At 48.1% G+C, this 21,360-nt stretch overlaps 2 protein-coding genes across 2 annotated transcripts in view; both read right to left on the bottom strand.

Annotated features, from left to right (window-relative positions):
* RP1 (RP1 axonemal microtubule associated) overlaps nucleotides 1–21,360 on the bottom strand; it is a 2,616,437-nt gene that overhangs the window by 102,380 nt on the left and 2,492,697 nt on the right. The gene's annotated exons all lie outside the window — the stretch shown is intronic.
* Nucleotides 930–16,360, bottom strand: LOC147724181 (uncharacterized). Its single transcript, XM_086966607.1, has 4 exons — nucleotides 16,113–16,360; nucleotides 4,544–4,692; nucleotides 3,662–3,799; nucleotides 930–1,863 (listed from the first exon to the last, which is right to left on the bottom strand). Exons 1-4 carry the CDS (start codon nucleotides 16,358–16,360, stop codon nucleotides 1,463–1,465), a joined length of 936 nt encoding a protein of 311 aa, XP_086822733.1. The 3' UTR covers nucleotides 930–1,462.

The raw sequence follows: 21,360 nt of genomic DNA, 5'->3' as shown, positions 1-21,360 counted from the left end.
TTTTTCTGCGGGCAACTTACTTACCACTTCCAACAGGACCACTACAACCACATAGATACAGTATCCCTTGCCTTTTTCTCTGACTGTGACTGCATTTCTTGGCTCTCTCTCTGCTTCTACATTGATCCCTTAACACATCACTTAGTCCACTCCACTATCACATCTGCACCACACATAGTCATTTGTAAGTGCTCCTACGTAATTCGCAAGTCGCAGCACGCCCCAGGCCGTAGAGGACTGGGATGGCCCCAATGATGAAGCATGTCACCAAGGGGCAACCCTGGTGAGTGAGGGGACACCTAGAAAAAAAGCAATTTCTCCTTTTCTATCTACTATACCTTCTTCTTGTATGTTAGGACAGCACTTCACTGATGCCTGTCTTGTCTTCTGTTACAGGTATCCTTTCCCTGCTGACCCTACCTTTACCCATCCCACATTTTTTATTTTAGTTTGTTATTTTTCTCCCCCGCCTAATGCCTCGAACACCCTGTGTTTACACTTCTGGGTGTTGGTGACATTTGGAAGTGGAACCATATTTGCATCGACTGGATCACGGGGAGTAAACCGGACACCTTCCAGACCAACCCCATTGAGTGTTGTTGTGAATGGATTTATAGTGACCAGCAAGGCTCTCGGGTATCTGGCTACAGAGACCTTATGTTGAATATCGTTATCAATAATTCCACACAGGCCCTGTACTGTCGCATTCTTTCTTTCCACAGTTGTCGATGATATATTCTTACTCAGCTTGACAAAGAACCATTGCTAATGTGAAAGAACTTCAACCGAATTAGTAGTTATACTTTACCATTTGTTAGGCTACAATGTGGCACTGCTCTACTGTACTTCTGTCACATGCTATATTCTCAGTTGTACCGTTGAATTGCTCAGGAGGACAAACCAGATTTCATTTTCTTTTTTTTCATAGGCATGCAACTGCCACTGTGTCACAACAATAGTACCACCGCTATGAGGAAATTTTATCCGACCAAGATTGCCAACGTTATTCGGTGTTTCCCGTGGAGCCAGCCCTGGGTCTAGCCCTACTTTCAAACACAAATTACAGGTAAGATAAGCGTTTGGTGGTTTGGGGGTATAATGGAGTATTAGTACGAGAGACGAGAGACTGAAGGTAGTACTACTAAAGTCCTAGGACTCTTGGATTCACTTCACTGAGTCTGTGAGAGGCACTTAGTGTTGAAAACATTTGGGCATTTACACTTAAAGGAAGAAAATGGAACTAAACTTTCAGGAAAACAGTCAACGTTAAACCCCCACCCACCAGGCAAGCAGTAAAAAACAGGTATGCTCAGATAAAGTTTGAAAAAGTATATTTATATCCCTAACAAAATAATCTCCCGCAAGACCCTCCCTAACCCCAACGATTGTCCTTCAAAAGTCCCCAAAAACCCAACTCCCAATTCCCACCCCCCAAAAGTCTCTAAAAAAGGGGCAAGGGACACTATGGGTGGATGCTGTTCACTTTTTGGGCCAGGGCATCATGCTCCTCGCGGAGCAAGGCGAGCTCCTGCTGAAGGCGGGACACCATCAGGGTGGTGCGGCGCAGGCGTGCCTTCACTGCCTTGCAGGTGCAATGCCTGTGAGAGGCAGCTGTTGGCCTTGCTGCTCGGTGGTGGCGTTTGCCTTTGGCAGCCCGGCTCAGTCTGGGTGGACCACTGTGCTGGGTGGCAGCCCGTGGGGCCACGGAGGCCGATGCAGACGACGTTGTTGTAGTTGTCGACTGCACACTTTCCACGTCCTCCAGGGCCACCAGCCGCCGATATTCCGCAACAGTGGCCTCGATCCTCCGTTGCCGGGCCGCTCTAGCCAGCTCCTTCCTCCTTGTCCGTTTGGAAGGAGAACCTATATGAAGAAAGAAAGACATAGTCTGTAACCAATGCTCTTTTAGATTAACTCAATCATTCAGCAGAAATTTGTGTTGCAGTACAACTAGCAACTTGCAAGCGCATTACATAACTATTGAGGCCAGTATCTATCTAACCTCACACTTCTTCATCCTTGCTCTAACATTAGTGGGAGTTTAAGGAACAAAGTCTACGAGCACTGTGGACTTCCATTGGAGTCGACTATGAAAGTACACCAGTCTTATTCTTCTTCTTATCTCTTGTTTTGGAAAATTGGTACGTTATTTTCTGCAAGCCGGCATAATGCCAGCGCGGTAAACTTGCACCCGAGAAAAAGAGACGCACGCCATGAGGAGTGACCTAGACTTGCGTTGCCGTTGCGTTACTGTACCCGTCCAGTACATGCAGGTGGTGAATCTCTTACTTTTCTAGTACGGGTGGCACTGAGAATACTCTGTTACAACTCAAGGGCTACTGCTTAATTAATTTAACTTTCACCCTACAGTGGAAATGAGTACTAGAAATGGAAAATTGAAGAAGATAAATAATCTGATTATCTATCACTTCACATGGGATGTTTTTGCTTATATATGGGATGACTTTAGGTGCTTTGCTTTTTATTGAGTGACCAGTGATACATCCACACATGAATGACTGAGTACTACTAAACTTATTAAGAGAGGTAGGGAGTGGCCACCATAATAACCGGATCTATGCAGTGCTTGCAATACAAACTACTGCTACTATTTATGGTAGTATTTGGACAAAATTAAAAGTTCTTTTCCTTGCCTTTCCTACACTGGAACGGACGTGCGGGTGCAGTGTTAGTGTTACATGCTCTTCAAAGTTACACTTAGTTCATCCACTGACCGTCTACTCTCTCTAGATCATGGGTACTCACAAACTTTCTCTCAGGGGCTACATTTACAGTGTAGTTTGGGGCCGAGGGCCGCACTGGTGGGGGCGGAGTCAGAGGGGGCGGGGCTAAAGCAAAACGATAACTTGTGACCATGAGGTTGCACACAGGTCCCTGCAGCAGATGCCCTCATCCACTGAGCCACCAGACCCAGCATTTACATACATCTCTCTCCCTCCTGCTCTCCCTCCTGCCCTCCCTCCATCTCTCTCTCCCTCCTGCCCTCCCTCTCCCTCCCCCTCTGTCATCTCACTGTGTGTGTGTCTATCTGTGTCAGCCTTCAGCCCGGGTTGAGACCGCTTCCTCAACGCGCACACACAGACAACAACACCAAAGTACTTAACAGGTCTTTAAAAGACCATTAACATATTATTGAGGCTTTGTTTGTTTTAGCGCCCCTGCTTCTCCACCCTGACAATCACTGCTTGCCCGGCCCCACAGAGCAGAGGCTTAGTTCTATTTCACCTCTTTGTGGCCTTGCATCTCCACTCTGCTCTGTGGGGGCCGGGGGAGCAGTGATTGTCAGAGTGGAGATGCAGGGGCGCTAACAGGTGAAATACAAAAAAGCCTCTGCTCTGTGGGGGCCGGGGGAGCAGTGATTGTCTGCAAGGTCAGCGCACCGCCAACGAAGGCTTGCCGGGCCACCACCGGCCCGCGGGCCGTACTAGGAGTACCCCTGCTCTAGATACACATATGCTATCTAAGAGTCAGATAGTAGCATGATCCAGGTATATGGACACATACAGTTTCTGTGTCACCCACCCAGGCTGTTGTCCTTCCACCCATCATTGCTTCATCATTCACCCAGCCATGCATCTCATATTCTTGCCTTCCCAGCTAGTCTTCAATCTCAATAAGTAAGGAATATATAAGAGCTTACCTCTGGCCGCCACCACCACCGTCTCAACTCTCACAGCTGCCGCCGCCGCCTCCTCCCCTGAAGCATCGCCCGATTCGCCCTCCGCCTCGGTGTCGAGCACCACCACCTCCACACTGGCCCCGCCACCAGATGTTCCACCTACAAAGTACATTTAAGAATGTTAGAATAAAGCAGTCACTAGTATTTGGTCTAGGAATGAAGACATGTGAAAACAATGTAATTTGTGACTGTCGTTAAAGTTAAAAAAAAAAATGTCCCTTTTTCCAGGGAAGGTTGTCTTGCTGCACTTTTTGGCACAACTGATGAAGGCTGTTTTTTTAACACGCACCATTTTTCTCCACACAGACAGAAGATGGACTTCTAACAACAAGATCAAGTTGAAACCAGGTGAGAGCTCGGCTCGACCACAAGAAATGTCTTCAATTAATCGTCAGCACTAACCACTTTTCCATTATCAGTTAAACGTTTAGTTTTATTATGACTTCATTTTAATAAATGTGTTTACTTTTAATAAAGCTTTTAAACTTAAATACAATCTGTGTTTTTTGGTCCAGACTAGAGTGACTGAGCGAAAGGTTTTGCAATTTTTGCAAGCATGAGTCCAGATAGAACACTTCAAAAGACATTATGGACAATCCCAGAGGACTGCACTAAGTTGATAGAGCTATTGCTGACTAGAATCATGGGAGTTTCGCCAACCGTGCAATCTTAGTTAGCTACACAGACAGACTAATAAGAATAATCTAGTAATACCACAGGGAGTCATAGTAGAGGCAGGATAAGAATTTAGATACAGTCTACAAGAAGAGCAAAGACAATTTTGAAAAAAGTCAAATGAGGAACGCTAGGAAAAATAGGTACTAGTCTAAAATGAAAACTTACTGGGGCCAGCAGAGGAGCCCTCGCCTGCCCGATCCTGGCCCTGTTGATGAACAGCATCCGCCGCCTGCTGCTCCTGTGTCCTCCTCTCGCCCCTGGGGGGAGCTGACGTACAACATGAAAGAAAGAACAGAAAACATGGATGATTGTTGCTTGTCAATGTCAACCAAATCAAACATTTCAAAAGAACAATAACAAAATATTTCTGCGAAATTATATTGATTATGGTTACTTTTCATTTATATGCGGACCTGTGACTTCGAAAGTCACGTAACTCACTAAACAAAGTACTGAAACGTTCACCTAGGACTGGCAGGCAGCAGTCCGCAGGCAAGACGCAAAGTGACAGACAAACTCCATTGTGATTTCAGTCAGATCAGTGACAACACTAACAGTTGCCTGCTACATTACCAGTCATTTAAATAGTCAAACTATCAATCCACCGCCACTATTTTTCTTATTGTCAGGGTTACAAAGGAAGGGGCAGATTTAAGCCCTTGCGGCTCTTTTGCGCCGTTCTTGCGTGACTTTTGTGACGCAGCAGCTAAACAAAAAAGGGCGCCATGGTGCGGCGTATAATATTATAACAACGTGACGCATTTGGGAGATGCATCCCGTTATAAAGCCCTGCGCCATCAGGGGGCGTTCCGGCGCAAGGGAGGGCATTCCTGCGCTGGAACACATCCTAATAGTGGCTGAGGGAAATCTACAAAATATCAATCAGTCACCTTTAGGACAATGATGCGTCACACAAACCCTGCACCTGCTTGAAGCAGACGTACGGCTTGACCCAGCATTGGGGAGATAGGGTACCCCAGAGCATTGATGGAGCTGCGCCATCGTTGCGACGCAACTCCAGCAGTAAAGCTTCGGTGACGTTTTGGGCCCATGGTGCGCCGCATTGCAAATACGGCGCACCATGTTTGGTGGTGGTAGCGGGCCGCACAATTAATGGCGCATCCCTGCTACTTTGCAGGGATGCGACGGTAATTGCAATTCTGCCCCTTAGGGGCATACTTACTTACGCGTTCTGGCGCATCTCCAGAGATGCGCCAGATCAAATGCGTCACGCAAAACTACCCTTGCGACACGGCAGATGTGCCTCATTTACAATGCGGCGCGCCCTGGCGCAAGGGTAGGCACTTGCGTGAGGCATCTCGTCACGTAAGAGCGGCGCATCGCTGGAGTCACGTCGCCAACGCAATGCAACTCCAGTAATGCTCAGGGCCACCCAATACTTAACATGCTGTGTCAGTCCTTTCGCCTGCTTCGAGCAGACATAAGGAATTGAATTGACGTAGCAGCGTCGCAGAAGTGCCTGCGTTAAATCTTGTACATTTCACGCAGGCAATTTTGCGAGGCGCACAGCCGCTGGACCGCGGCGCCCACCCTGCGTACTAGGAACGCACCCATTGTGGTGCAGGCCCATGGCTTTATAACATGACGCATCTCCTAGATGCGTCATGCTGTAAATGACTCGCAGGGATGCGGCACGTTTACGCCGCTGTTGCGTCACGCAAGGCAACGTAAACGTGGCGCAAGGGGCTTGTAAATGTAATCTGCCCCCTAGTGTCTAGCATTACGCAGTTCTGTAAAGTACACTCATACATAATAGTTACTCAGGCCAATGAGACCACGAAATAGAAAACAAATAAGCATAGTAGCAACGCCACTGAGAAGGAGAGCAGTGCACCTGAAATGCACAGAAGATTTTGAAATATAATTTAACTACAATGTAATCGTCATCAGCGGCATTATTGGCTTGCTCCATGTAAAAAACAAATATTTGCAATACAACAACACAGAGCAGGAGAAAACATCATAGTAGTGAGTGATTAAATGGCTACTACTACTCACCAAGCCCGGGGATCTCCAAGCCGAGCTGGTCCAGCAGGTCGCGCTCGCGGTCCAGGAGGTCCGTCCAGCGATGGGTGACCTGGCTGTAGGTGCGCTGGACCCCGTAGAGGTGGGATATGGCCCAGCACACCTTCTCCCACCGCTTCCGGCGCTCCCGCATGTTGTACCCGCCGGCCGCGATCCTGCCGCCTCCCGCGATGGTCTTGGGCAGGCGGCGCTGGACGAAGTAGACCAGCGCGCCCACTTCCTCCGGGCTGAAGATCTCCCGTCGCGTCACCTGCTCCCCCCTCAATCTCCCGCATGCTGTCCTGCCACTGGGTCCAGCACTACTCCCCGCCGCCGCTGCGGCCCTCAAGTGCCTGGGCAGCTTCACGGCGCCTGGCTTGACCATGGTCTGGGCAGGTAAGGTAGGAAGAAGTAGAAAATTAAGAAAGAATAGGATAGGGAAGAAGAAAAGAAAAGAGTTTAAAAATGTAGTTTAAAAGTAAAGAAAAATAGCAGAAAAGACAAAAATATACAGCTAGGAAAAGAGAGGGATAGATAAGAAGCAAAATCGTAAAAAAAAACTGAAAACAAGCAAAGGATGGCAAAGATACCAAGAGGATTAAACACCATGCCCAGACACAGGAAATGAATGAAAAACAAGATGGCCGGCGCCCGTTCACGAGCGCAAAAGTAAGTTCGCGCGAGATTTTCCTCGCGATCTTGTGCGAACCTCTAGATTTCCCGCGCGATCTCGTGCGACCCTCTACTCGCAATGCGCTTACTGCGCGAGATTATACATAGCGGGCGGAAACGGAAATACGTCACGCAAACAAAATGGCCGCGCCCGTACTCGACCTTGGGGTAAATTCGCGTGTTGCGCTGCAAGCGGCTCGCGAATACTGCAAAAAAACTCACGAAACAACAAGCCGCAAAAAAATAAAATGCTCATTCGCACGAATTGGCGGCTTCCGCGGTCGGTTTCGCACGACGCCGCGCCCCGCGAATAGCGCGAAAAAAAACGAAAAACGATTTCAGCAAAAGCAAAAGCAATGAGCAGGTGCAAAAGGTCAACCTCATGATTTGTAACGATTCTTTGTAGTGCTTCCTGAGGGGGCCCTCCAGAATTCGGTTGCCTGCTTGCAACTATTGTGTGACCCTGCTCTGACCTTAACTGTATGCCACAAAGGTCCTGATTTACAGCTAAAGGAGCAGACAAGCAGGTGCCAGGCTGGAACTCTAAATTCTTTCAGTGACACATTAATTAGCCCCTAATTCATTATTGTCAGTTGGGGCAGGGCAGGTGTTGTAACTAATTTTGCAACAATGAAAGCACTTAGCAAGTGCAAAAGATCACTAATCAGGGCGCACTAAGGAAGCAGGTGCCAGCTAAAAAAATATTCTGTGACACATTAATCAGCCCCAAATTAATTCAAGTCACTTGAGGCAGGGAAGGTGTGCTTTGCTTTGCCGAAAATAATGTACACTGGACAACCAGAGGGTGTGGTGATGAAACAGAGGGTGGCATGGGTGGGCCAGAGGGTGGCATGAGTAGTCAGAGAGTGGCAGTGGTGACAGAGAGTGGCAGTGATGAAAAAGAGTGTCCCAAACAGGCTGGACATGTAGAAACAACAAGTTCGCAAAACTTGCGACCCGACAGGTAAGTTCGCAAATTGCGAAATTGTAAAAACCCTCGCGAACTGGCAGAAACACGGGCGAACACAAAAAAAAAAAAATCCGCAAATTCGCGGGAATTCGCGGATTTTGCGGATTGCGAATCCGCAAATCCGCAAAATTCGCGAACGCGAGATCCGCAAAATTCGCCCATGCTTAGTCCTGACCCATGCATACAAGGCCCTACACAATGGCAACCCGCCTACTTGAATCACCGCCTGAACTTCCATCAGACACCTCCGCCCCACGTCCCTTTCTCTAACCTCATCTCCTGCATACAACGTAGAAGATGTGGAGGTCACACCTTCTCCTACCTAGCATCTACGGACCTCCCCATCTCTTCCAGAGTTCAGAAATTAACTGAAAACCTGGCTATTTGGCTAATCAACTGGACCCTGCCAGAATCCGGATTCCCTCATGGGTAACAAGATGCGCTCTACAAATCAACTGACTAATTGATTGAAAGGGAGCATGGCAAACTGAAAGTGCTTGTGGACAACCATGAACCGCAGGTAAATCCTGTGGGCAGGCAGACCAGAAATGTGGAAACATGTGTCCTGCAAGTTCGACGCTACCAGTCTCTCGGGTCCAGGGCAGACAGAGCTTGGACTGGAGCAAGCATGAGCATTTTGAACTTCTCTTTCTTGAGGAAGAAATTGAAAGGGTGCAGCTCTAGGATAGTATGAAGTAAGGAAGTAGCGGGAATAGCAACAACGACCTACTTCTGGGGTCAGCACCCTCTCTGTGGGTCCCTTGGCCAAGAGAGCCATCACTTGCTGGCAGATGGTCCTCCATCAGCCTGTCGCTAGCAGGTGGCATTGATGCCGGGGGTAGTCTCAAAGGGAAAGGAGTAGGCCCTTCAGACAGTCTGAAGTTATAGACCTCCAATGGGTCAGGTGATAGCATATCCTGCCTCTGACTGGGACAGGATGCCCATGATAGTAAGAAGGCAAACAATAAGGGTTTGGACACTGTGGGTGCTAGGGAGGCCTGGGGGTCGACTGGCCCAACTTCTGGCTACCTGACTTACGAGGCCTATGGGTATCGCGTCTTTGGCCACGTAGAGGCTTGGAAGCTTGTGCACTGTGGTGGCTTGGAGGGTATAGATGCATTTGGAAGTCCCTTCCGTGGCCACAAATGGAGCTAAAGGTGGAAGTGGGGTAGCAAGAGGTCATGGAAAGGCCCAAGGACCTGCCAAAGCTCTGCCATCCTGGAAGAGCTTCATCGCTGAAACCGCCTTTTCTCTGAAAAGACAGAGAGCAATCAAAGAGCTTGTCCATAAATGACGCTTGGACATCCCCTGAAAAGCCAATTGTCTTCAACCATGCGTGGTTGTCTTCAACCAGGCATGGTGGCCAAAGGTCCATGAAATTGCTTTGCCCAGCGTGGTCGTGGTATCCAGTCCCCATTGGATCGTGAACTTAGCTGCATCTCTCCCATTGGCAACAGCCTAGGAGAGTATCCATTGGCCTCCTCCAAAACCATGGGCAGCACCTGTGCAACTGAGTCCCATAAAGCATAGGAGTAGTGGCCAACAAGGCAAGTAATGTTCACAGACCGCAGTGTCAGGCTGGTGGGAAAAAAAATTCTACACCAAGATGTCCAGCCTCTTGGATTCTCTATTTGGGGTGTGTTAGAACTGGCTATTTCTAGTTGGCTAAGGCTGACGCCAAAGCCAGGCAGAAACCACCATTCTAGTCAGGGCAAGGGAGTCACACGCCAAGATAACGCCTGCTCACCCCCTGGTAGCTTGGCACGAGCAGTAAGGCTAAACTCGGAGGCAATGTGTAAAGCATTTGCGCCAGCACACAACAGCAACAACATCCTAGGCACACCACAAAAGAACTCCACACAAGATTATTATAAAATAACTTTTGTATTGTAAAACACATCAGTATCACACAGAATACATGGTGCCAACTGGCACAGGCAATATTCACAAGGGATTATTTACAGGAGACAGGGCCACATGGGCCACAGTCAGAATCAGAAATAGCACTTCTAGAATAAAGAATAATAAAGAATAAAAATCATAGCAGCACAAATTAGCAACTATGGCACACAACCAGTAACCACTGGTAACAGGAACCAGGACCTCACTAGGACCACCTGTACTAAGAGGACAACCACCTAAGAATAAAATACATTTAGGGGTATAAACAAGAACACATTACCCATGATGCATGAAACACATTCAGAGGAGTAGTAAAGGAAAAACACATGATGCATAAACCTACACATTCAGCGGTGTTAAGAACAAGGCACATGATGCATCACAAACACATTCAGAGGAGCAGCGCTAGGAGACACATGACGCCTAAAACATTCGGAGGTGCAGCTCAGGGAAAGAAAGATACATGATGCATAAAAACATTCAGAGGTGAAAGATCAAGGAAGATACATGATGCATAAACACATTAAGAGGTGCCAGAACATAACTCAATAGCGCAAAAACACCTTAGCAATTACTATTAAAAACATTGAAATCACATTGCGTAGAAATCACATACCAGCCCCCATCTAATAAAGGGACTAAAGAGCCCTGTGTCCAGAATGTCAGGGCGCGCTTCCATGCAGCGCCAGTCAGGGTGCGCCACTGGCGCAAAACCTAAACGTAGCATGTGCCCACTACTTGCTGGGCACCTGGGAACAATCACAAGGCCCTAAACGTTGCAGCTGGCACTAAGTGCTGCGCAGCTGTAGCAGGCCTGGCACCACTGTTCCACCTCTGTCCCACACAGGGACTCTCTCTCCAATTGCGCCTAAACGGTGCAGCTGCCCACTAATTGCTGAGCAGCTGGAGACAAAACTGCGGCAGGGCTCTCACTAGCCCTCAGGAAGCAAAACTGCGCCCACTGTTGGAGCCTCACAGGCTCTTAAACTCTGCGCACGTTGGAGCCACACCGGCTCTGAAACTGTGTGGGGCGTTGGAGCCATCTGGCTCTACAAATACACATGCCCCCAAGCGTTGGAGCCACTCAGGCTCTAAAACAATATGCTCCATTGAGCCCTAAGGCTCTGAAACAACTGTGCCACCGTGGGGCTCTCAGGGCTCTATAACAAATCTTGCCCCGTCGTTGGAGTCCCTCTCTGGGGGACTCGAAATCTCACTACTGCCCAGGAGCCTCTCAGGGCTCTAAAACCATATTGTGGGCAGGGAGCCTCGAGGCTCTAGACATGAACTGCCCCCAGGATGTTGGGGCGGCCCTTTCGCACGTGGGGCCGCCCGGGTGCCGACAGAGCACCCGGACTCAGTCACAGGTGGGGGTACCCCGCCGGGCCTTCCGCACCACTATCTCCACGTTGGAGCGGCCCACTGCCACACGGGACCGCTCTTGACATTGTGCCTTCACCGGCACCACAAAAATCCATCTGCTCCCTCGCGGAGCAGCAACAGAACTGCCCCCGCCTCACCCGGCCCAGCCCCGACTCACCAGACCTCGGCGGCGGCTGCTCCTCCTCAGGCAGCGCGGGGCTTTCTCTCCCCTCCGGATAGCTTCCTCCTTTTCCCGGGACTCCCTGGACACACGGGAGCCCCGCAGCAGGCAACGTTTCCTCTTCTCTTCCCGGGGCTGCGGGGGTGGGACTTCCGGCCGGCCGCGCTGCAATTGGCCGGCCGGCCAACCACTTCCGGGTCGTCGCGGGCAGCGCGGCGGTCCGTTTCAGGCACTTGTAGGCTGGGTCTCATTATCCGAGGGGTAGGCTCCCTCGAGATAAATAAATAAAAAGTGAATATGCGGCATGGGCAGCTGCGGAAGGCCACAACAGCGCTACCACGCGCTGAGGGGGAAATTACAGCGCTCCCAGCGCTATAAATGAAATAAAGCGCTCATAAGCGCTAGCAGCCAAATAAAGCGCTTCCAAGCACTATAAATACAACTCCAGAAGGTCCAAGTAAAAATAAAGCGCTTCCATCGCGCTGGGTGCACTGGTAGCACCCACAGGCCCCTAGAAATGACCCCTAAAGCAAGAAGGGTCCACAGAAGTTCTCCAGGGGATGCAGCAAGTCCTGGGGGGATAGGAAGAAGGTCCCAAGGATCCCCGGGCAGAGCAAAGTCCTTCAGGAGTCCAGGGGCTGGGCAGGGCCCATGGATTCCCCTGGGCCCAAGCAGCAGCACGCCCCTGGGAGATTCAAGTTAGAAACAAGAACCAATTGGAAGGGGACACAGCCCCTACTTATACAGAGAAAAGTCTTTAAAGTCTTTGTGCAGGCAGTGTGAGAACCAGCTAGAACTGGTTTTAGGGAACTCTCTTCAGTGTCAGGGACAGAGGTGACAGTCGCCCAGCGGGAGATGGAGCCAGCATTGTGGTCAGGCAGGCACAGCCCTAGTCACTCCCACGTGCCATCTCCTCCCACTTCCCTGGCAGCAGATGCAGCCTTTCATCCACGGGCTGACTCAGACAACCTCCTGGGGCTCCCCAGCCCCTGTCATCCTCAAACCAGACAGTCAATCCACAAGCAGGCCCAGGCACTCCTGGACCAGGCTCACCAGCCAATCACACTCCAGACACAAATTACACAAATAAGCCAACTTCTAAAAGTGGCACTTCTACACTAGACACAGTCATGCCACATATATCATTACGCAGCATTCAATCTCACGAGTTCGTACATATCAAACTCGACCCTGCACTCCCCACACATCAGGAACTACCATGGGCATACATATTCCCCATTCATTCCTATGGGAGGGCAGGTCACTCACCACACATACACAGAGAGCTCAAGCAGGTTACACTGTACTACAGTGAAAAAGTGCGCAGAGGCCTAAAATCACTAACACCAGGTTCCAGAAACAGGCTAGGAAAAAGCAAAAAGTCTCGGGGTGAACCTGCCAAAAGGGCCGGGTCCAACAGGGTGGAGGTAGGAAATGCACAAGGATTTAAATGAGATGTAGAGGCTTGGGCCACCATGCTATCTACAGTAGGTTTTTGTGTGATGAAATTGGGGTCACCTGAGGTAGGGCGGTAGTGGTGGGCAATCGTCCTATACACAGGAGCCCCTGTGCTGGCCTTGGACCAGGCCCCAAGCAGGATGTCAGTACGGGCTTCATTAAATGGGAGAAGTGCTCCTGAAGGGGTCACTCCCAGCTTAAAGCACATATGTTAAGATGTTTGCCTTGACCGCCATTGAGGGTAGGCTAAGATCCTGGACCTCGGGTGCCCTTCTCACCACCATTTCAAGTGACCGTCCCTTCTCCATAACCGGTGTAGGAGAATAAAGCATGTCAGTATCTGGGGAAGTGTCGAGTCCTCTGGCCTCTGCCAAGTCCTCATACAAGTCCATTTTGGGACAAAGGGCTTGTATACTTCAGGGTCAATGACCCCTATAATCCTCCCAGAGTCCTAACCCATAGGAATAGGGCTTTGATTGCAGCCTGGAAGGCATGGCTCCAGTTTGCGTTGGACAACGCCCCTTCGGCTCTGTGTTGGATTCGGGATCAGAATGGGTACAACGCCGTCAGTGGGATCCAAGGGGCCCAACATGCCACTGGGGCTGCTGGCGTAGAACCTGTAGGGGTCCCTCTCAAACCCACAGTGCCCAAATACATGCCAGTGGATACAGGCCGCTCATATATGAGGCACAAGGCCTCATAAAACTCTCGATGTTGAGCAGGGGTCGCTCTGGCTCTTGAAAACTTGGGGAAGCAAGGAGGCAACCCAGGTGCTGGCTCAACCACGCAGCCAGGCCTTGAATGTTAACGCTCCCTCAACTCCTCAGCCAATGGACGAGGCGAAGTTGAAGACCTCTTCGACTTCTTACTCATTTTCTTCCTGTGGAACTTACCAGAGTGGCCCGACGACTTAGAGGGTGATGAAGAACGTGGACTCTGTGGCCAATATTGGGACCTTCTTCTTGACCTGGAACAAGACCGTCACAGTGTGGCTCATTGAGTGGCAAGGAGCTAGAGGGACTGCTCCCTCAAGGCCTTGGGGTGCATGATGTGGCAGTCAACGCAGGTCTTCACGTTGTGGTCTCACATGAGGCACCAGAAGCAAACACCGATATCTGTCGATGAAAGGTGCTGCGAGGCTTAAAGCCGGTCTTCCTAGTGGACATCCCTCTCACACCAAGAGAGGAACTCCCATAACATTTTTGACAAAACATCAAAAAAACACAGTCAAAAAGTGGCTGACGGGGTAGCTCTCTACGGATTTGTGCTGACTGCCATGGAAAGAAAAGAATTGATGTATGCATGCTGGGACCTATATAGGCACCTTGCATGTAACATCTGGCATGGATTACACTGATGGCGCCAGGCAAAGCCGATCGATGCCACCTACCGGTGTGCAGGGGTACTGCTCACAAAAATTATCTGGATTCAGTCCGACACCTGGGGATAATTCTAAGGTAAGGAATCTGCGGCTAGAAGTCTCTATCAGATTTGCATAAGCATGAAGCCTTTGCACTTCAAATAAGAGAATTGTTAAGCTGGAAAGTATTCTCCGCATATTAGTAGGTATCTAGTAAATGAGAATGAGCTCAAAAAGTATTCTCTCATGAAGAGAGATATGGTCTCAAGACACTCAGAGAAGAATCTTCAGTATATGACGACTTACTCTAGGAAAACACGCTAACATAAACACAGTAAATTATGAATCAAAATGAGTATCACATTCTCTGTTCACAACATCGAATAGGTTTTCAGTAAACTCCTGAGAGTAGGTAAACTCCCCAGTTTCTCACGTTTTCACAAAAGGCCACCAAAATAATCCTTGAAAAGTTCCTACGTCCACATTTGGCGGTTCAGACTGATCTTCCCCCGAATCATCCTTTCTGTTGTCTCCTCTCTGCCAGGTGAGAACCTCACTATTAGTTGTCTAATACAAAGCAGATGCCTATTTACTTATCTAAAAGAAGGCTTCTGGAAAGTTACAGTATCTGCAGTGAAAGATAAAAAAACTTGTGCCAAAATAACAACTTTACGTGAAGAATAGGCCTTTCAATATTAGCATATAAATCTCTGTTAATATGGCATCCAGAGTGAGGCTAATTTAAGTCAGTAAATTATGTTACTTCACTTGAAGGTTTCCAACACCTATGGATGACTACCTATACAACATTGGCATTTATTATATGCGTGTTATTTTGCATAGACTTTTGTACTTTTCCGTTAAATGCGTTTTGTTTACAATATGGAGAAATTCACTCGAGCACAAGCTTCAGGAAACAAGTTAGCATGGGTTGGTGGAAGAGGTGTTTTTGTCTTCAAAGATTCAGCCACAACCAGCAGACACCAGTCTCCATGCTAAGGGTAGGTAGACACTGACACACAAACTATGACAATAGCAAAGATCTACCAACAATATTCACACAGGTTAGTGAAAAGTTTTTAAGACCCATGCTGGTTGAGAGACCCCATCAGAAAAGCCTTCTGATCACTGCCTGCGTAACAATGCCAAGGAGACAATGACATACATTTTAAGCAGAAGACCCAGTGAACACACTCATATGGGACAGTGGAAGGCAGCAAAACCCGATCTCCAGCAGGAGAACACTCCTGTAGAAAAACCCACAAACACAATAAAAAGTCTGCAAACCAAGAAATGCAACAGTTCAACTGGAAGATGGATTTGGAGAACATCTAAAAAACCATGTAACATGTAATCTCATTAGGTTCAACCTCTGCACACTAGGGATAGCTGCTCCTCCGCAGATCAAGCTCCACTCAGAGCCTTGACTGTCTGAAGACTTCTGTCTACTTTTCAAAAAACTTTCTTGAATTCTGCCATGCTGCCATACACTTTTATGGATATTTAGAATACACCTTCTATTTTTATTTCCATGTTGTGTCGTTCATCTTGTAGGTTCTTCTTGCAGTGTTAAGCGTTTCTCTTATTCAAACTATGATAAGAGTGTTGAGAGTACCTTAGAGAAGCTTTAGCTCCACCACTGGTTGTGAATTGTTTATTTCTAGTATGAGTCATAGCATGAGCAGAGGGAGGGAGGATCAATCTTTTATTATATTTGAATGTGGTTATAGACTTTCTGAAATTAACTATCGTCCTTTGCCCTGAGGCCTAATAATGTGGTTGCACAGATGAACAAGATACTTACCTGCGGTAACTTACTATCTGGTAGATACATAGTCTAGTCACAGATTCTTTAACATTTGAATTCTCCCAAGCATCAGACTGGATCTGGAAACTTTTCAGCAGTCCCTCTGTATGAGAGGGGAACGGCGCCTTACAACTCCGTAATGACGATGATGACGATTCCGGTTGTGATGTCAGTGGAGTCATATAAGCCCCTTCTGGTACGAGGACATCAGTTTCTTCTGTGAAATCTTCCTTGCCAAAGCACATAGCCACTATAGAAACTGGCTGTGGAAACAGTGGGCCAAAAAAGATAAATGTACTCTTAAAAACATAAACAGAAAATGAAAATAAATGGTATGATAATACCCAGGCACGGCCCATAAGGAAAGACCCAATGTTTATTTATTTATTTATTTATTTTTGATATTTCTAAAGTGCAAACAAAGGCCCGTGGGCGTCTCGGCGCCGAGCATCTGAATTATTTACCCTGGGAGGAAGGAACAGGATCTATTGATTAAAAAGCCAGGTCTTAAGTTGCTTGTGAAAAGACCATAAAGATGGACTGGCTTTAATCACGTGGGTCATAGTATTCCACAACTTTGGGGCCGATACCAGGAATCTTCTGTCACCCCATGAAACCGTTTTTGTACGGGGTACCACAAGATCGCCTGAACAAGATGAGCGTAGTGTTCTGGACGGACGGTAGGGAATCAGATTGCGGGTGAGATGTGCTCGTCCTAGATTATGCAAGGCCTTATACACGATGCATAGAGTCTTAAACTTTATCCTGTTTTTAATGGATAGCCAATGCAGCTCTTTGATGGTATTAGAGGCAGAGTGATATTTGGGAATATTTCCCAAAAGCCTTGCAGCTGAATTTTCTATTATTTGCAGTTTGTTTAAGACTCCTTCTTGTGCGTTGAGGAATAAAGCATTGCAGTAATCCAAAGTGGACAACACGAGGGAAGTGACCAAAGTTTTACCGGCTTTGTCTGGGAGAAAAGGGAGAATTTTTTTAATAAGCTTCAATTTGAAAAAGGCTGAGGAGGTGATCTGGTTAGCATGTGGGTGAAACGTGAATCGATCATCAAAAATGACACCCAGATTCCTCACTTTGCTAACAGGCTCGGGAGGGGGGCCTAAGGAGGAAGGCCACCAATTGGATGACCACTCAGGTGTTAGTGGTCCGAAGATGACTACTTCCGTCTTATTGGAGTTTAACTTTAAACAATTGGAGGCCATCCAACTCCCTATTGCTACCATGCCTGATTTAAAATCGTCCGCTACTTTATAGCCATTGTTCTTGATGACTAGGACCAACTGGGTGTCGTCTGCATAGGAAGTAAGGCTCATCCCATAAGCCCGAATGACATTGGCTAAGTTCGACACATAGATGTTAAAGAGTGTCGGACTTAGGTATGAGCCTTGAGGTACTCCACATGGCAGAGACAAGGTGGACGAGTGAAATGGTTCCATTGTGACTACCTGGGTTCTATCAGCCAAAAAGGAGGCCAGAAGTTTACTGGCAGTCCCTTGAACACCCAGGCTTTCGATACGGTCAATCAGGGTAGTATGATCGACCGTGTCGAAAGCTGCAGATAAATCAAGCAGTATCAAAACCGCTGTGCCCCCAGTGTCACGGATGAGTCTAATGTCATCCGCTGCTTTGATCAAAGCCGTCTCTGTCCCATGAAATTGGCGAAAGCCAAACTGGGTTTCATCAAGTAAATGATGTTGCTCTAAAAAAGCGGAGAGCTGTTTGTTCATAGCTTTTTCGGCTATTTTAGCCAGAACTGGTAAATTGGCGATGGGCCGGTAGCTCTTAGGTTCTTCCATATCAAGATGTGGTTTCTTTAAAAGAGGTTTTATAAGGGTTTTTTTTAAACTTTCAGGGTAAATACCTGTACTAAACATGGTATTGCATATGGAAGTTATGACCGGAATAACCACATCTATAACTGGCATTAGAACTTTGAAAGGGCATGGATCAAGTGCTGAGCCCGATCTGATGGTGGATATTATATCCATGGCCTGTGAATCGGAAATGTCTGCAAATTGAGTGAGGGTGGGTCCAGTATGTATATCGGGCAATATCTTGGAGGGACTTTTGGCTTTAGTGGCAAAGGCGGAATAAATATCATTAACTTTGCTGAAGAAAAAACTAGCCAATGCATCACAGAGGGATTGTGATGGAGGTGGGGTCAAATTAGGAGAGTAGCGGGCTAACTGCTTGGCAGTCTCATACAAGGTTTTATTTGAGTTTTTTGCTATTTCTATTTTGTGACTAAAGAATAGTTTCTTGGCTTCGTCAATCATTAGTTTATATTTGACTACCGTTTCTTTATATTTTTAGCCTCTTCTGCGTAGTCTTTTCGCCAATGCCTCTCTCTTTGCCTGCACTGTTGTTTCTGTTGTCTTAAGGCAGCTGAATACCAGGGTGCTGAAGGGGTGGATCTGTTACGGGATAGTTGTTTGACGGGAACCAGCGAAGATGCTGCTGCATCCACCCAATCATAGAATTGAGTGCTGGCAATATTTGGGTCTTGTGATGGAGAAGGCATGGAGGTGACTAATGAAGTTTTGAGGCTGGAGCTGTCAATATCGTTCCATGCCTTAAAAGTTTGATTGGTGTTGATGGGATTCAAGGGAACAGCCAATTGATGAGGGGTTAGTGACGCCATAATAACATGATGGTCTGACCAAGTGACAGGACAAGTTTGAGTGACATGTAGATTATTAGAGTTGGAAAAAATACCATCAAGAGTATGGCCTCCATCATGCGTGGGTGATTTGATCATAAGAGGTAGACCAAAAGTGGTCATATCCCCTAGGAACATAGCAGTGTCTTTGTCCTCCAATTTATCAAAATGGAAATTAAAATCACAGAGGACAGTGAAGGAGCTGTCAAGAGCGGATGATTCCAAAATGGACCTGAGATCAGAGATAAATCCTGTTCTTGATCCCGGGGGACGATACAAAAAGATCCCTTTAAAATTATCAGATGGGGTCAACTTGACAGAGAATTGCAGGGCTTCACAGGATGGTAGAGGGATTGTGTTTGTTCTAACCGTGAACGAGTCACGTGCAATAAAAGCGATCCCACCACCTTTCCTGCGAGGTCTATCCAGTCTATGGATGGAAAATCCTTTAGGAACTGCAATTACTATATCTGGTTCAGACGAATTGTCCATCCAAGTTTCTGTCATAAACAGCATATCTTAATTGTTATCCTCCATTAGTTCGGATATGTCCTGGCGATGTTTCCCAAGCGACCGGACATTTATAAGAGCAAATAAAAAGGGTTTGGAGGGGAGGGTCTTGGGCTTAGTCAGAGTGGGGGAGTTGAGGTGAAGGGGAATGTGCAGTTGACAGCAAGGACAGACTTGAGGGGAGCCCGCGTCAAGGAATAGCGGATCCAATACAGTGCAGGACTGATGTTTTATTGGCCGTAAACGCCTAAGCATGTAGGACGTATATGGTCCGGGTAAATCTGGGCCACACGGGCCAGAAGGACCAGGGGGACTGGCCCTCGGCCCGGGCCAGGCGCGGACGGGCGCAGACGGGCCCGCCTTTGGCGTGCCTTCGGCGCGCCGCCGGCGCGCCCACTGCGCCCGCCCGCTGCGCGGACGGGAGAGTCTGTTGTTTATATCCATCATTGGAGTAGGAGGAGAGAAGGTGGGAGGAGGGTGGGACTAGCGAACAGCTAGACCGCCAGCCTTCCCCAGTCCAAGATGGCACCTGAAATGAGCCTAATAGCGGCGGCGCGATGTCCAGTAGGCGGTCAGGAAGGAGCCTTGGGCGACGCTAATCTCGCGCCAAGGTGGGGGCCAAATTTTGCTATTTCCACATTAAAATATTTACAATTTTAAAATTCGTTATTTTCTAAATCAATAACGAGGCGCTGTGCTACAATAACAGAAAGCGCGCAGGTAGCGCAGAGAACCCCCGGCTTCCCCCTCAAGGGTGAAGTAGAGCAAATAAAGCAAATACCTCGAGGGTAGAGGCAAGCACCCTTTTGTATCCAGGGAGGGCGGGACTAGCGAACAGCTAGACCACCAGCCTTCCCCAGTCCAAGATGGCACCAGAAATGAGCCTAATAGCGGCGGCGCGATGTCCAGTAGGCGGTCAGGAAGGAGCCTTGGGCGACGCTAATCTCGCGCCAAGGTGGGGGCCAAATTTTGCTATTTCCACATTAAAATATTTACAATTTTAAAATTCGTTATTTTCTAAATCAATAACGAGGCGCTGTGCTACAATAACAGAAAGTGCGCAGGTAGCGCAGAGAACCCCCGGCTTCCCCCTCAAGGGTGAAGTAGAGCAAATAAAGCAAATACCTCGAGGGTAGAGACAAGCACCCTTTTGTATCCAGGGAGGGCGGGACTAGCGAACAGCTAGACCGCCAGCCTTCCCCAGTCCAAGATGGCGCCTGAAATGAGCCTAATAGCGGCGGCGCGATGTCCAGTAGGCGGTCAGGAAGGAGCCTTGGGCGACGCTAATCTCGCGCCAAGGTGGGGGCCAAATTTTGCTATTTCCACATTAAAATATTTACAATTTTAAAATTCGTTATTTTCTAAATCAATAACGAGGCGCTGTGCTACAATAACAGAAAGTGCGCAGGTAGCGCAGAGAACCCCCGTCTTCCCCCTCAAGGGTGAAGTAGAGCAAATAAAGCAAATACCTCGAGGGTAGAGGCAAGCACCCTTTTGTATCCAGGGAGGGCGGGACTAGCGAACAGCTAGACCACCAGCCTTCCCCAGTCCAAGATGGCACCAGAAATGAGCCTAATAGCGGCGGCGCGATGTCCAGTAGGCGGTCAGGAAGGAGCCTTGGGCGACGCTAATCTCGCGCCAAGGTGGGGGCCAAATTTTGCTATTTCCACATTAAAATATTTACAATTTTAAAATGTGTTATTTTCTAAATCAATAACGAGGCGCTGTGCTACAATAACAGAAAGCGCGCAGGTAGCGCAGAGAACCCCCAGCTTCCGCCTCAAGGGTGAAGTAGAGCAAATAAAGCAAATACCTCGAGGGTAGAGACAAGCACCCTTTTGTATCCAGGGAGGGCGGGACTAGCGAACAGCTAGACCGCCAGCCTTCCCCAGTCCAAGATGGCGCCTGAAATGTTGAGACAAAGCAACTGGAAATGAAGGGTATGGCAATACCAAGTCAAAATTTAGGAAGTTAGACCAAATGGTCCATTGAATAACACCACTTTGTGAAACAGTGATCACTGATATATAAAACCTGTACTGAAAGCCCATTTTCAGA

This window comes from Lissotriton vulgaris, chromosome 4_1 (genome assembly GCF_964263255.1).
Source record: "Lissotriton vulgaris chromosome 4_1, aLisVul1.2, whole genome shotgun sequence".
Taxonomy (NCBI): domain Eukaryota; kingdom Metazoa; phylum Chordata; class Amphibia; order Caudata; family Salamandridae; genus Lissotriton; species Lissotriton vulgaris.
Note: the sequence above shows the minus strand (reverse complement) of the source record. Positions and strands in the feature narration are given on the sequence as shown.

Bases quoted from the DNA above. Each gene is read 5' to 3' on its own strand.
- LOC147724181 (XM_086966607.1), bottom strand. From the start codon at position 16,360: ATGTGCTTTGGCAAGGAAGATTTCACAGAAGAAACTGATGTCCTCGTA. The intron at 4,693-16,112 runs GTAAGTATCTTG...GACATTGACAAG, and splicing joins CAGATAGTAAGTTACCGCAG to CAACAATCATCCATGTTTTC. The intron at 3,800-4,543 runs GTAAGTTTTCAT...TGTACTTTGTAG, and splicing joins GGGCTCCTCTGCTGGCCCCA to GTGGAACATCTGGTGGCGGG.